The 16,543-nt window shown below is 43.1% G+C and overlaps 1 protein-coding gene across 1 annotated transcript in view; it reads right to left on the bottom strand.

Moving 5' to 3' along the window:
• Positions 1-16,543, bottom strand: part of sema4c (sema domain, immunoglobulin domain (Ig), transmembrane domain (TM) and short cytoplasmic domain, (semaphorin) 4C) — a 39,751-nt gene that overhangs the window by 9,258 nt on the left and 13,950 nt on the right. The window contains exons 2-11 of the mRNA XM_039013668.1: positions 13,568-13,722; positions 12,436-12,498; positions 12,224-12,322; positions 11,450-11,546; positions 11,231-11,350; positions 10,219-10,370; positions 7,218-7,393; positions 3,763-3,907; positions 3,274-3,487; positions 762-877 (exon numbers count right to left, since the gene is read on the bottom strand). Coding sequence (XP_038869596.1) covers positions 762-877; positions 3,274-3,487; positions 3,763-3,907; positions 7,218-7,393; positions 10,219-10,370; positions 11,231-11,350; positions 11,450-11,546; positions 12,224-12,322; positions 12,436-12,498; positions 13,568-13,722 — 1,337 coding nt within the window. The remainder of the gene's footprint in view (positions 1-761; positions 878-3,273; positions 3,488-3,762; positions 3,908-7,217; positions 7,394-10,218; positions 10,371-11,230; positions 11,351-11,449; positions 11,547-12,223; positions 12,323-12,435; positions 12,499-13,567; positions 13,723-16,543) is intronic.

Below are 16,543 nucleotides of genomic sequence, written 5' to 3'. Positions count from 1 at the left end.
CGCTTCGGGAAAGTCATATTCCTGGTTGTAACGATGGTGAGTTGACGTTGCTCTTATATTCAGTAGTTCCTCCCGACTGTATGTAATGAAACCTAAGATTACCTGGGGTACCAATGTAAGGAATAACACATAAAAAAACAAAATACTGCATATTTTCCTAGGAACGCGAAGCGAGGCGGCCATCTCGGTCGGCGCCGGAAGTAATCTGATGGGATAATGGTGATGTTTAGGGCCAGGAGTCACATGGTAATCTGATGGGATAATGGTGATAAGTAGGGCCAGGAGTCACATCGTCATCTGAGGGGATAATGGTGATAAGTAGTCACATGGTCAGAGAAGACTCTTGTCTCCAGTGATGGTCTGTGTGTAAGTAAGCCTTGTCCAAGCCAGAACGGCCCATAGGTAAGGACCCTATCTCCAGTTTCTGTAGTGTGAGAAAGCTTGATGCACATATCCACCTTGTCGGTCTGTCTATGTGTAAAGCTGGGGAAAACTCCAGACCCTAGCGATGGTCCATGATGGTGTAGGCCCAGGGATACTTCCTGGGCCTAGTGACAGTCTACTATATGGAGAGCTGGGGAAAACTCTTGTGCCTAGTGTAGGGTTGCAAAATCCCTGGAACGTTCAATAAATTACATTTTTTCCCGAAATTCTGGTTGGAGGAATCAGGAGGGAATAAGCAGGAAATCCAGAATCCTCCAACCAGGATTTCTGGAAAAGCAGGGAATTTATTGAAACCCTAGCCAAGTGTTAAGTGTTACCTTGGTGTGAGAGATGGTTAGGCTGTCCACTGGCTGGGGAGAATCAAACAGCTGTATCTCTTCAATCACATGGGCCTCCGAGCCAAAGATCACTACCCTCTGTAACCAGCCGTCTGCTACAGGAGGAGAGTAGAGGGGGAGGGGAAAAGGAGAGAAAAGAGGGCAATGAAAGAGAGTAGGAGAAGAGAGGAAAGGTAGAGGAGAGAAAAGAGGATAGGACGATACGAGAGAACAGATAGAAAGAGAGGAGAGGAGGAAAGATTGTGGAAGGAAAAGAGAAGAGGGAATACAGAGGAAAGGTAGGAGGCAGGAGTTGGTAAGATGAGAGAAGAGAGATATATAATGTCAGAATATTGTACTGTAGTTTTCTATGTGGGTAGTATTGTGATCAAGGTTACATCCCCTGCTTTGAATGGCGATTGAGCTACTGCTGCCAGCGGTGTGACATTGTGTGTCTGTCTGGGTGTATGAGGCTTTTATGAGCAGAGATGTGCTGTGTGTGTTGCGCCTGCCCTGCCTCCCGCCCTCACCACAGTGGGACTGTTAAGGATAATGTGAGGGACTGACCCTGCACACTACAGGAGCCTGGCACAGAGCAGAGCAGCAAAACACACACACACATCATGCTTCTCTCTCGTTGTGTCGGGAATTTCGGCTAATCCCCCAATCCCAGCTTCCGTTTCTAACCGCCCTCGCCAGATTTGTTCTCTCGGCATAAGCTATCGTCCTGCTGCAGTTAATAGCTAATCAAGCCTGCAGCCCAATTGGCAGTGTGTACGTCTGCCAAGGGCCCCATTGAGTTTGTGCTGTGAAGAACAGCAGCAGGGAGCCTGCCAGGCTACTGAGCCCATCGTCACTCTGACAGTTATGGGCCTCCAACACACCGCAGGCACAGTAAGGGAAACACTCTGCACTGCACTGCAGTGAGTGGAATTATAAATAGCTAGTAGGCTATTATATATAGCTAGTAGGCTATTATAAGTAGCTAGTAGGCTATTATAAGTAGCTAGTAGGCTATTATAAGTAGCTAGTAGGCTATTATAAGTAGCTAGTAGGCTATTATATATAGCTAGTAGGCTATTATAAGTAGCTAGTAGGCTATTATAAGTAGCTAGTAGGCTATTATATATAGCTAGTAGGCTATTATAAGTAGCTAGTAGGCTATTATAAGTAGCTAGTAGGCTATTATAAGTAGCTAGTAGGCTATTATAAGTAGCTAGTAGGAAGTACTGTAGTTGGAGTAAGATGAAGTTGTCCTGAAACTGCCTGAACGCTGATCTCTTGTAAATTGTGGGTCTTCTTGTTTTTGGGGGGGGATTGGGGGTAAAGTAAATTGATCGTACATCTGTGGTTCAGGGAAACTTCTCTAGCATATTTAGTGAGCATACGGGTTCATCTGGGCCCTGTCAGAAGGTACCATAAACATACTGACTGTATATTCATCATTGGTAGGTACTTATTGAGCATGTTGTATTCCCTGTCAGTGGTTACCTGTTCCTATGAACAGCATATAGTTCTACATAGTTACAGTGCCTTCAAAAAGTATTCATACTACTTGACTTATTTTGTTGTGTTACAGGCTGAATTCAAAATGGATTTAATATATGTTTTTTCTCACCCATCTACACACAATACCCCATCATGACAAAATTAAAACATGTTTTTAGAAATGTTAGCAAATGTATTGAACATGAACTATCGAAATATCTCATTTACATAAGTATTCACACCCCTGACTCAAAACATGTTAGAATCACCTTTGGCAGCGATTACAGCTCCGGCAACTCTCTGTTCTTTGTGTTTGAATCTGTGTTTGAAATTCACTGCTCGACTGAGGGATCTTACAGATAATTGTATGTGTGGGGTACAGAGATGAGGTAGTCATTCATAAATCATGTTAAATACTATTATTGCACACAGAGCGATTCCATGCAACTTATTATGTGACTTGTTAAGCAATTAAGCACATTTTTACTCCTGAACTTATTTAGGCTTGCTATAACAAAGTGGTTGAATTCTTAAATTTAGACATTTCATATTTTCATAGAAAATTAATTTGTACAATTTTCTAAAAACATAATTCCACTTTGACATTATGGGGTATTGTGTTTAGGCCAGTGACACAACATTTAAGCCATTTAAAAAATTCAGGCTGTAACACAACAACATTTTGAAAAAGTCAAGGGGTATGAATACTTTCTGAAGAGTATGAACAGTATATAGTTGTATAGTTATATAGTTGTATCTGTGACTATGAACAGTATATAGTTGTATAGTTATATAGTTGTATATAGTTATCTGTGACTATGAACAGTATATAGTTGTATAGTTATATAGTTGTATATAGTTATCTGTGACTATGAACAGTATATAGTTGTATAGTTATATAGTTGTATATAGTTATCTGTGACTATGAACAGTATATAGTTGTATAGTTGTATAGTTGTATATAGTTATCTGTGACTATGAACAGTATATAGTTGTATAGTTATATAGTTGTGTATATAGTAACCTGTGCCAATGAACAGCATGTTGTATGCACGCTGGTCCAGGGAGCTGACCCGGTCCACTGCCAGGCGGGTGAAGTTGATGCCCTTGGTGAGCAGTAGGGGGCGAGCCTGAGCCTTCTCCTCCATCAGAGGGTGCTTCTTGGCAAAGTTGAGAGTAGCGTCTGGCAACTGAAGAGAGCTGTTGTAGCCGTTCTCCCTATGCCAGCTTGTAATGCACTGCACCGTGAAGAAGAAAGGAGAGAAGAGACAGAGAGGAGAGAGAGGGAACAGAGAGAGGTGAGGGAGAGAGGAAGAAACAAGGAATGTTGTTAGTTGTGGGACAGGCTGGCATCGCTTGTTGGCTCTGATCGCTCTCCAGACTCCCTTCTCTCTGTCCAACTCACTCTCCATTCCTCCACTATACCCCTTCTTTCATCCCTCTCTCCCTTTGTCTCTCCCTCCACCCTCACCCGTCACCCCCTCCCTTCACCCCCCCGTCATCCATCACTCACCGCTCCGGGCCGTGGGCTGGGGACAGTGCCAGTGTATCGTCCCCATCTCTGGGAGCCCTCTCTGTACTCCTTATACGGGCCGTCAAACACCTTCTTCACCTCCCCTATCTGGTACTGACACACCGCTGACACATCCACATCACCCCTGGGACAGGAGACAACAACAAAAAAATGGGCTTAAGATGATCAAATCAAATTTTATTTGTCACGTGACGAAAACAAAAGGTGTAGACCTTACCGTGAAATGCTTACTACAAGCCCTTAACTTGTTTGGGATAGGGGGCAGCATTTTCACTTTTGGATGAATAGCATGCCCAGAGTGAACTGCCTCCTACTCAGTCCCAGATGCTAATATATGCATATTATTATTAGTATTGGATCGAAAACACTCCGAAGTTTCTAAAACTGTTTGAATGGTGTCTGTGAGCATAACATAACTCATATGGCAGGCAAAAACCTGAGAAAAAATCCAAACAGGAAGTGATGTCAACCGTCTTTAGAACGTGGTTTCAGGCTGCTCATGTGAAGGGGGGCCGGATGGGAGCTGTTTTACTAAGGGGTCTGCCTACAGCCTTGTTCTCAGTCACGCACTTTCACTTGAGAGGTTGCTCTCGTTCCAGTGTCTTTCTACAGACAATGGAATTCTCCGGTTGGAACAGCATTGAACTTTTAAGATAAAAACATCCTAAAGATTGATTCTATACTTAGTTTGACAAGTTTCTTCGACCTGTAATATAACGTTTTGAACGTTTCGTCCGAATGGACCAGATCGAGCTTTTGGATTGTTTACCAAACGCCCAAACAAAAGAAGCTATTGGACATAAATGGACATAAATGATGGACATTATCGAACAAAACAAGCATTTATTGTGGAACTGCGATTCCTGGGAGTGCATTCTGATGAAGATCATCAAAGGTAAGTGAATATTTATATATGAATAATATGAATAATGTTGACTACCCAACATGGCGGATATTTCTCTGGCTGGTTTGGGCTCTGAGTGCCGTTCTCAGATTACGCTTTAAAAAAAAAAAAATCTGACACAGCGGTTGCATTAAGGAGAAGTGTATCTAAAGTTTCATGCATAATAGCTGTATTTTCATCAACATTTATTATGAGTATTTCTGTGAATTCATGTGGCTCTCTGCAATATCACTGCATGTTTTGGAACTACTGAATCTAACACGCCAATGTAAAATAAGATTTTTGGATATAAATATGAACTTTACCGAACAAAACATTAATGTATTGTGTAACATGAAGTCCTATGAGTGTCATCTGATGAAGATCATCAAAGGTTAGTGATTAATTTTATCTCTATTTGTGCTTTTTGTGACTCCTCTCTTTGGCGGGAAAAATGGCTGGGTTTATCTGTGACTTGGTGGTGACCTAACATAATCGTTTGTGGAGCTTTCGCTGTAAAGCATTTTTGAAATCAGACACTGTGGCTGGATTAACAAGAATTGTATCTTTAAAATGGTGCCTAATACTTGTATGTTTGAGAAATTTGATTTATGAGATTTCGGTTGATTTGTATTTGGCGCCCTGCAATTTTATTGGCTGTTGGCGAGGGGTTCCGCTAACGGAACGGAATGCAGTTTAAGAAATAGAGCTAAGAAAATATTTACTAAATAAATTAAGTACAGTTTTTTATAAAAGTAACACAATAAAATAACAATAACGAAGCTATATTTTTACATTATTTTATTTAACCTTTATTTAACTTGGCAAGTCAGTTAAGAACAAATTCTTATTTTACAATGATGGCCTACCCCGGCCAAACCCTCCCCTAACCCGAACGACACTGGGACAATTGTGCGCCACCCTATATACAAGGGGTATAGGTACCGAGTCAATGTGCAGGTTAGTACAGGTTAGTCAAGGTAATTTGTATATGTAGGTAGGCATAAAGTGACTATGCATAGATAATAAACAGCGAGTAGCAGCAGTGTAAAAACAAAGGGGGGGGGGGTCAATGTAAATTGTCCGGGTGGCAAAGGGGCAGCAGGTAGCCTAGTGGTAAGAGCATCAGGCCAGTAACCGAAAGGTTGCTGGATTGAATCCCCGAGCTGACAAGGTAAAAATCAGTTTTTCTGCCCCTGAACAAGGCAGTTAACCCACTGTTCCCCAGTAGGCTGTCATTGTAAATAAGAATTTGTTCTTAACTGACTTGCCTAGTTAAAAAAAATATTTTTTAAATTAATTGTTAAGCAGTCTTATGACTTGGGGGTAGAAGCTGTTGAGGAGCCTTTTGGACGTAGACTTGGCGCTTCGTTACCACTTGCCTTGCAGTAGCAGAGAGAACAGTTTATGACCTGGGTGACTGGAGTCTTTGACAATTTTTGTGGCCTTCCTCTGACACCACCTAGTATATGGATGGCAGGAAGCTCGGCCCCAGTGACGTACTGGGCCGTATGCACTGCCTTCTGTAGCGCCTTACGGTCGGATCCCGAGCAGTTGCCATACCAGGTGGTGATGCAACCAGTCAGGATGCTCTCGATGGTGCAGCTGTAGAACTTTTTGAGGATCTGAGGACCCATGCTAAATCATTTCAGTCTCCTGAGGGGGAAAAGGTGTTGTCGTGCCTTTTTCATGACTGTCTTGGTGTGTTTGGACCATGATAGTTTGTTGGTGATGTGGATACCAAGGTACTTGAAACTCTCGATCCGCTCCACTGCAGCCCTGTCGATGTTAATTGGGGCCTGTTCGGCCCTCCTTTTCCTGTAGTCCACAATCATCTCCTTTGTCTTGCTCACATTGAGGGAGAAGTTGTTATTAGCTAGGTGTGTTGTTTCTGTAGTCATTTTACATTGTCTGTTTGTATGACATAGGATATGGAGAAATAGGATGATGGTTGGGTTTTATTAGGATAATAACTTATTTTTTTATAACAGAATTGGAAAAGTCCATCACAGGATGTTGGTGGCACATTAATTGAGGAGGACGGGCTCGTGATAATGGCAGGAGCGGAATAGGTGTAATGGTATCGAGCACGTGGTTACTATGTATTTTATGCCATTCCATTAGCGCCGTTCCAGACATTATTATGAGCCGTCCTCCCCTCGGCAGCCTCCACTGAAGTCCATCTATACACAGAGAAGACACATTAGCTGACTCAAGGCTAGTAAAACTGTAATTTTGGGTATAAAATAATATCTTCAAAAGAATTGGAAAAATGTATAGACTTAGAAGTCACGCCAGGCCAGTGTTAGTAAAGGTGCTAAGTTGGACAGAGAGATTATCTTTGGCACATCTAACTCCCTGGCAGTGCTATTGTGTCCGCGTCTCAAATGGCACCATATTTACTATATAGTGCACTACTTTTGACCAGGGCTCACAGGGCTCTGTTTAAAAGTAGTGCACTATTTACGGAATAAGTGCCATTTGGGGACGCAGACAAACGCTATTCTCTTTGGCACATCGACTCCCTGGCGTTAGTGTTATTGTGACTCACCACTGGGCGTGGAAGATGCCATAGAAGGTGGTGGTGCGCCAGTCGATGCCTGGCAGGGTGAAGACTTCCCGCAGGTTGTTGAAGGTGACGTGGCGTTCAGGGAGAGAACACACCAGCCTGGCCTTCTGGAAGGTGGTCCACTTCTTCTGCAGGGTCCTGGTGCCCCCCAGATCACCCTAAGAGGAGAGACACATGGTCAGTCAAGGGACAGGAGTCAGAAGAGGTGCCATAACGCCAGTAGGGTGTAAAAATCTGTTTACTTCCATAATATTTGTGGATGGTTTTTGACGGAATGGGGTGAGAAGAGTGATTGTAAAGGAGAGAGAGAGAGATCACCCTGCTGTGATAAACAGACAGACTGGGGATAGAGGAGTTAGGACATAGTCTAGGGCAAGGAGTTAATCCAGACCACCAGGAAAAACAACGGGTCGTATAATGCAATGATAGTGGATGGTCAACTCTGAGCTTATAACTCGTAACTTCTCCTGATAACCATTGAACCCTAATAAGGATAGAACTGGGTGAGAGGAGTGATTTTAAAGAAAGAGTAAAACGGAAGTGTGTGTGTCTCAGTGTAAATAGCCAGTTAGCAGTTACTTACCAGTACCCAGAGTAGGGTTGAGTGGTGTGTGTGTTCGGTGGCTGTGGGTGTGAGAGAGAGACTGCGTGTGTGTGTGTGTGTGTGTGTGTGTGTCAGAACCACAATGTCCTAACAATTCACCAGAATGTCCTGACATGGTAGGAAAGAACATTTCTGAAAAGGCAGGACTTTTTTCATGTCCTGAATGTGTTAAAATGCAATTTTAGGCTTAAGGGTGAGGTTTAGGGTTTGGGTTTGGGGTTAGAAGGGCTAGAGTTTGGAGTTAGGGTTAGGAGTTAGAGTTAGGATAAGGATTAGGTTAAGGTTAGGATAAGGATTAGGTTAAGGTTAGGATAAGGATTAGGTTAAGGGTTAGGTATGGTTTAGGGTTAGGAGTTAGGATAAGGGTTAGGTTAGGTGAGGAGTTAGGATAAGGGCTAGGATCAGGTTTAGGGTTAGGAGTTAGGATAAGGGTTGGGAAAAGGTTAGGAGTTAGGATAATGTCTAGGATCAGGTTAAGGGTTAGGTTAAGGTTTAGGGTTAAGGTTAGGAGTTAGGATAAGGGTTAGGTTAAGGGTTAACTTCTTATGGCTGCAGGGGCAGTATTGAGTAGCTTGGATGAAAGGTGCACAGAGGTGCCCAGAGTAAACGGCCTGCTCCTCAGTCATAGTTGCTAATATATGCATATTATTATTAGTATTGGATAGAAAACACTCTGAAGTTTGAATTATGTCTGTTTGAATTATGAATTATGTCTGTGAGTATAACAGAACTCATATGGCAGGCAAAAACCTGAGAAAAAATCCAAACAGGAAGTGGAAATTCTGAGGCTGGTGGATTTTCAACCAAGATCCCATTGAAATTATAGCGAGATATAAATGGGTTTGCACTTCCTATGGCTTCCACTAGATGTCAACAGTCTGTAGAACTTTGTCTGATGACTCTACTGTGAAGGGGGGGGGGGGGGGGGGGGGGGGGGGAATGAGAGAAGAATTAGTCACCACTGCCATGAGGTGACCATTCTTTGACCATGCGTGTTCACATGAGAGTGAGCTCCATTCCATCGCTTATCTGAAGTCAATGTAATTCTCCGGTTGGAACGTTATTCAAGATTTATGTTAACAACATTCTAAAGATTGATTCAATACATCGTTTGACATGTTTCTACTGACTGTTACGGAACTTTTGGACATTTCGTCACGTTTTAGTGAACGCAATTCGTGACTTTGGAATTGTTTACCAAACGCGCTAACCAAAGTAGCTAATTGGACATAAATAACGGACATTATCGAACAAATCAAGCATTTATTGTGGACCTGGGATTCCTGGGAGTGCATTCTGATGAAGATCATCAGATCATCAGGTAAGGGAATATTTATCATGTAATTTCTGGTTTCTGTTGACTCCAACATGGCGGCTAATTTGACTATTGTTCTGAACGCCGTCTCAGATTATTGCATGGTTTGCTTTTTCCGTAATCTGACACAGCGGTTGCATTAAGGAGAGGTATATCTATAATTCCATGTGTATAATTTGTATTATCATCTACATTTATGATGAGTATTTCTGTTGAATAGATGTGGCTATGCAAAATCACTGGATGTTTTTGGAACTAGTGAACGTAACACGCCAATGTAAACTCAGATTTTTTATATAAATATGAACTTTATCAAACAAAACATACATGTATTGTGTAACATGAAGTCCTATGAGTGTCATCTGATGAAGATCATCAAAGGTTAGTGATTCATTTTATCTCTATTTGTGCTTTTTGTGACTGCTATCTTTGGCTGAAAAAATGTCTGTGCTTATTCTGTGGCTTGGTGGTAACCTAACATAATCGTTTGTGGTTCTTTCGCTGAAAAGCATATTTGAAAATCGGACACTTTGGTGGGATTAACAACAAGATTACCTTTAAAATGGTATAAGACACATGTAAGTCTGAGGAATTTTTATTATGAGATTTCTGTTGTTTTGAATTTGGCGCCCTGCACTTTCACTGGCTGTTGTCATATCATCCCGTTAACGGGATTGCAGCCATAAGAAGTTAAGGTTAGATAAGGTTTAGGGTTAAGGTTAGGAGTTAGGTTAAGGTTAGGTAAGGTTTAGGAGTTAGAATAAGGGCTAAGATCAGGTTTAGGGTTAGGAGTTAGGATAAGGGTTAGGTTTAGGGTTAGAGTTAGGTTAAGGTTAACATTAACATTACAACATATTATGCATTTGATACAACATAGTACACTGTGACAGAGAAATAAGCTAAAATCTATCAACCCAGAGATTGCCATTCACTCCAGCTGGGGAAAGATGAAGTGATGGCATGGGAAGGTAAGCATTTCCTGTTACATTTTTACTCCCCAAAAACTCCTGAAAATTTCCGAAAACAAATCTGTGTGTGTGTAACCATATATGCGTGTAGCCTACCTTGCAGACGCGGGCCACCCTGGCCACAGTGAGCTCTGTGTCACAGTCCAGCTCTACAGCTCTCTCACTGAAGAAGAAGTAGATCTTGTCATCGTCCCCTTCCTTACTGCCACTGCTCTCCCTCACCAGGGTCGAGCCCACAAAGTCAGGCTCTGAGAGGACAACACACGGACGCACACACACACGCACAGGAGCATGAGATGTGAACACACACACACACACACACACACACACACACACACACACACACACACACACACACACACACACACACACACACACACACACACACACACACACACACACACACACACACACACACACACACAGGTACAGATGTAGGATCTAAATTTGAGCCAGTTTGCCACAGCAGGAAAATAATGTTGTAGCGGATGATAAACCTAACCCTAAATTACAAACTTTAGAAGCCTTTTTAAACCTTGAATACATTACAAGTTAGCATTTCCTTCTATGTAGGAAAATAATTCTCAGCAACAAAAGTGTTCATATTAAGATCCTACATCTGTATGCCCGCACGGTCACACTCATGTGCACACAAACACATGCACACACACACACACACACACACACACACACAGCCACCTCCACTCCCTCTAATATAATGTAATGTTTTACCCTCTAACCTCGTCTCATCTAATACCCTTCCATCATCTTCCATTATCTCTCTCTAACACCTCTTCCCCCTTTTCCCTCATGTATCACTCCTGTCCACTCCTCTAACCTCATCTCTCCACCTCTCACCCCTCTACCAGGCTTTTTCACACTCACCTGCTTTTTCCATCTCTCACTGCCTCTGAGGTCCTATTAGCTAGCCCCTAACCTCTCCATTTCTCATCTCCCTCTCCAACTCCTTCACCATATCTACAGTTCCATATTCCCCTCTCCCTTACTTCCTCCATTTACCTCTCTCATTCTATCCTTGCTTTATTTTTACATACCTCTCCCTCTCTCTCTCTCCTCCCCTCCTCATTTAAACCCCGCCCTCTCTCACCGTTGAGCCAGGCCGGCAGGTATTCACTCTTCATGCTGTAGTGTTGCTGTCCCAGGTTCCTCAGGATCACAGGCTCAGTACCCAGGAAGTTATTCAGTGTGGCAGAGTACAGCTCCTTGTCTGGGAGACACAGAGACAGGCAGGATGAGCACCATTACAGAACATTTACACATAGAATAAAATAGAGTAGAGTAGAATAGAGTGAAATAGATGGCCTACCCACTATGAGGCCTGTGTGGCCTTTGGCAGGGTCGTAGGGACACTTGCCCTTCCCATCCTCCAGGGAGCCAGGGTTGAGACTGAAGTGGTCAGCATTCTGTGGGTTGACAACAGGACACACGCAGAGACACACACACAGACACACAGAGACACAGGTGGTCAGTGCATGACTAACACAGCTCCGGGCTCTGTCTGTCCGTGACAACCGTTCTAACAGGAGCCACAGTCCTCGCTCCCTGCCTTTGCCACACCCGTCTGATCATATCTCCGTCAGGCAGGTGCACACACACTCACTCACTCACTCACTCACTCACTCACTCACTCACTCACTCACTCACTCACTCACTCACTCACTCACTCACTCACTCACTCACTCACTCACTCACTCACTCACTCACTCACTCACTCACTCACTCACTCACTCACTCACTCACTCACAACCAGATACCACTGCCTCGTTTGCATGGGATATTCTTTCCTTTGACACAGATGATTCAGCCGTATGGGGAGGATGTGGTGTGGAGGTGTCAGACAGAAGATAGAAGACATGACACCATGTCACTGGTGCTGCTAGCTGTGACACCACCACAAGGACAGATCAACTCTAATATCACCTCCAGACAGAGTGGGATGAAGACACAGATTTAAGGTCAGGAAGTGATTGAGACCTTGTTGGTCCTAAATAGCACCCTATTCCCAGGGCTCTGGTCAAAAGTAGTGCATTAAGAAGGGAATAGGGTGCCATTTGGGACTCTGCCATTGAGAGCCACTCACGATGTAGGTGCACTTGGGCTGGAAGGCGAAGGTTCCACAGGTGTAGAGGTGGGTGTGGTTGTAGCTCTGCAGGAAGCGGATGTAGTTGAAGCACTCCGTCTGTGGGAGAGGAGACTAACACTGAAGCATAATATTCTACCATTCATAGCAATAATCATCAACTCAGTCTAATGAAGGAGTTGAATGTCAACAGAAACTTTAAGGATCCGTACCTGGTTGTTCTTGCCCTTGGCAGAACACTCTCTCTTCTTCTCCTGTGGTGCTGGCCACTCAATCTGCGAGAGAGAGATAAAGAGAGGGAGCAATCGAGGGATGGGTGAGAGAAAGAGAGAGAGAGAGAGCGAGGGATGAGTGCAAGAGAGACAGTCACAGATAGAGCGTTGGAAGAGTGAGGTAGAGATGTCTTTATTCTTTTGGAACTTCTGTGAGTGGAACTTCTGTGAGTTTACTGTTAATTTGTATTGTTTATTTCACTTTTGTTTATTATCTACTTCAGTTGCTTTGGCAATGTTAACATGTGTTTTCCATGCCAATAAAGCCCTTAAATTGAATTGATAACAGCGAGAGAGATAGAGAGAGATGGATTTAGAGAGTGGGAGGAGAGAGAGAGATGGTGGGGAGAGATAGAGAGAGATGGAATTAGAGACAGTGGGAGAGAGAGAGATGGTGGTGGAGAGAGAGATGGATCAGAGAGAGAGATGGATTTAGAGACAGTGGGAGGAGAGAGAGAGAGTGGGGGAGAGAGACAGTGGGAGGAGAGAAAGACAGTGGGTGAGAGAGAGACAGTGGGGGAGAGAGAGAGAGATGAGAGGATGACACAGCAGATGATGAGATAGGTGCAGAGTGGGGACATAGTAAGGCAGTTGGCATCCAGTGGCCCTATCATCCCTCTAAACCACACCAGAACAGCAGCAAACAGGTGGGCTGCTTATTACTGGGATGCTCACAACACAGAACTGTTGGATGTTCATTATCAGTCACACAACAATCCAATTAACGCTCATTATAAAGTTAAATCAAATAACAATCTCTATACTGCTGTTCAAAGACACATTTGTCTGAGTGGATATAAGATGTGAGGTACAGAGGCACGTTAACAAGTTTTACCAAGCCTTCATTGTACTCAGCTTTTTATGGACTCCACCACTGAACAAATGACATCAGAATCGGGCAACTTTAATTCCATTCCACATTGTTAAGGAATGTTGCACAAGAAACTGACTGCACTCTTGTAGCAAGTCTATGGGGTTGAGGTTGTAGCTGTGGTTGATGTCTGCCGTGCTGAGGTGTGTGTGTGTGCGTGCATGTGTGTATGTGTGTGTGTGTTTGTCTGTGTGTAGTTACCAGAGGTCGTAGCTGTCTGCTGATGTCGTTAGGGTCCAGGGCAAACAGGACCTCTCTAGCTCCTACATACAGAACCCTCTGGTGTTCTGCTAGAGTCACCATGGTGTAGTTCCACACACCTAGAGCCCGGAACCTGGCCATGCTGTCTAGCACCTCTGGAGAAAAACACACATACAACGCCTTCAGAAAGTAATCATACCCCTTTGAATTATTCCACAAATGTTTTCCCACCCATCTATGCACAATACAAAGTTAAAACATGTTTTTAGAAATATTTGCACATTTATTGAAAATGAAATACAGAAATATCTCATTTACATAAGTATTCACACCCCTGCGTCAATACATGTTAGAATCAACTTTGGCAGCGATTCCAGCTGTGAGTCTTTCTGGGTAAGTCTCTAAGAGCTTTGCACACCTGGATTGTACAATATTTGCACATTATTCTTTTTTAAATTCTTCAATTCTGTCAAGTAGGTTGTTGAGCACTGCTAGACAGCCATTTTCAAGTTTTGCCATAGATTTTCAAGACGATTTAAGTAGATAATTTAATTAAGCCCCTCAGGAACATTCAATGTCGTCCTGGTAAGCAACTCCAGTGTATATTTGGCATTGTGTTTTAGGTTATAGTCCTGCTGAAAGGTGAATTCATCTCCCAGTGTCTGTTGGAAAGCAGACTGAACCAGGTTTTCCTCTAGGATTTTGCCTGTGCTTAGCTCCAACTCTTTTTATCCTAAAAAACTCACTAGTCCTTGCCGATGACAAGCATACTTATACCCATAATATGATGCAGCCACCACCACGCTTGAAAATATTAAGAGTGGTACTCAGTGATGTGCTTTGTTGGATGTGCCCCAAACATAACACTTTTGTATTCAGGACATAAAGTTAATTTCTTTGACACATTTTTTTCAGTTTTACTTTAGTGCCTCAATGCAAACAGGATGCATGTTTTGGTATATTTTTATTCTGTACAGGCTTCCTTCTTTTGACTCTGTCATTTAGGTTAGTATTGTGGAGTAACTACAATGTTGTTGATCCATCCTCAGTTTTCTCCTTTCACAGCCATTAAACTCTGTAACTGTTTCTTTGTAGTGGCTGGGTGTATTGATGCACCATCCAAAGTGTAATTAATAACTTCACCATGCTCAAAGGGATATTCAATGTTTATTTTAATTTTATTTGTACAAAAAAACAACAACATTGAGCATCCCGTTGTGCATCCCGTTGTGCATCCCTTTGAGCATCCCTTTGAGCATCCCTTTTTAGCATCCATTTGAGCAACTCTTTGAGCATCCCTTTGAGCATTGGAAAACCTCCCTGAGTCTTTGTGGTTGAATCTGTGTTTGAAATTCACTGCTCGAATGAGGGACCTTACAGATAATTGTATGTGTGGGGCACAGAGATGAGGTGGTCATTCAAAAATCATGTTAAGCACTATTAGTGAGTCCATGCAAATTATTATGTGACTTGTGAAGTACATTTTTACTCCTGAACTTATTTAGGTTTGCCATAACAAAGGGGTTGAATACTTATTGACTCAAGACATTTCAGCTTTCATTTTTAATTAAAAACATAATTCCACTTTGACAGTATGGGGTATTGTGCGTAGGCCAGTGACACAAAATACATTTTTAATCAATTTTAAATTCAGGCAGAAACAACAAAATGTGGAAAAAGTCAAGGGGTGTGAATACTTTCTGAAGGCACTGTACCTGGATAATACAGTTTGAAACACACACGTTTCACTTAACTTAAGATTGGCAATGCACATCGAAGCGTCGTACATGTTTATGTCACAAATGAAACACCTTTGAGGCCATAATTATCAGAATTCAGCAGCAGTGGGATGTTGATGACTTTCTCTGTCATCAAAGTGGCACACACCCACATACACACACCCAAATACATATACACATACACACACCCACATACACACACCCACATACACACACCCAAATACACATACACACACCCACATACACACACCCAAATACACACACCCACACACACACCTACATACACACACCCACATACACACACCCAAATACATATACACATACACACACCCACATACACACACCCAAATACACATACACACACCCACATACACACACCCAAATACACACACCCACACACACACACCCACATACACACACCCAAATACACACACCCAAATACACATACACACACCCACATACACATACACACACCCACATACACACACCCAAATACACATACACACACCAACATACACACACCCAAATACACACACCCACACACACACCTACATACACACACCCACATACACACACCCAAATACACACACCCAAATACACATACACACACCCACATACACACACCCAAATACACATACACACACCCACATACACACACCCAAATACACACACCCACACACACACCTACATACACACACCCACATACACACACCCAAATACATATACACATACACACACCCACATACACACACACACACACACACACACACACACACACACACACACACACACACACACACACACACACACACACACACACACACACACACACACACCTACATACACTCACATACACACACCCACCCACACACACACACCCACACCCACCCACATACACACCCACCCACATACACACACCCACACCCACCCACATACACACCCACCCACATACACACCCACCCACATACACACACCCACACACCCACATATACACACTCACACACACACACACACACCCACACCCACACCCACACCCACATACACACACACAGAGACACATCCTCCCAACACACACACACCCACACACACAGAGACACATCCTCCCAACACACACACAGAGACACATCCTCCCAACACATACACACACCCACACACACATCCTCCCAACACACACACAGAGACACATCCTCCCAACACACACACAGATACACATCCTCCCAACACATACACACACCCA

The sequence above is a fragment of the Salvelinus namaycush genome, chromosome 18 (genome assembly GCF_016432855.1).
Source record: "Salvelinus namaycush isolate Seneca chromosome 18, SaNama_1.0, whole genome shotgun sequence".
Classification (NCBI taxonomy): Eukaryota; Metazoa; Chordata; class Actinopteri; order Salmoniformes; family Salmonidae; genus Salvelinus; species Salvelinus namaycush.
The sequence above is the reverse complement of the archived record's forward strand: the minus strand, read 5'-3'. Positions and strand labels throughout refer to the sequence as shown.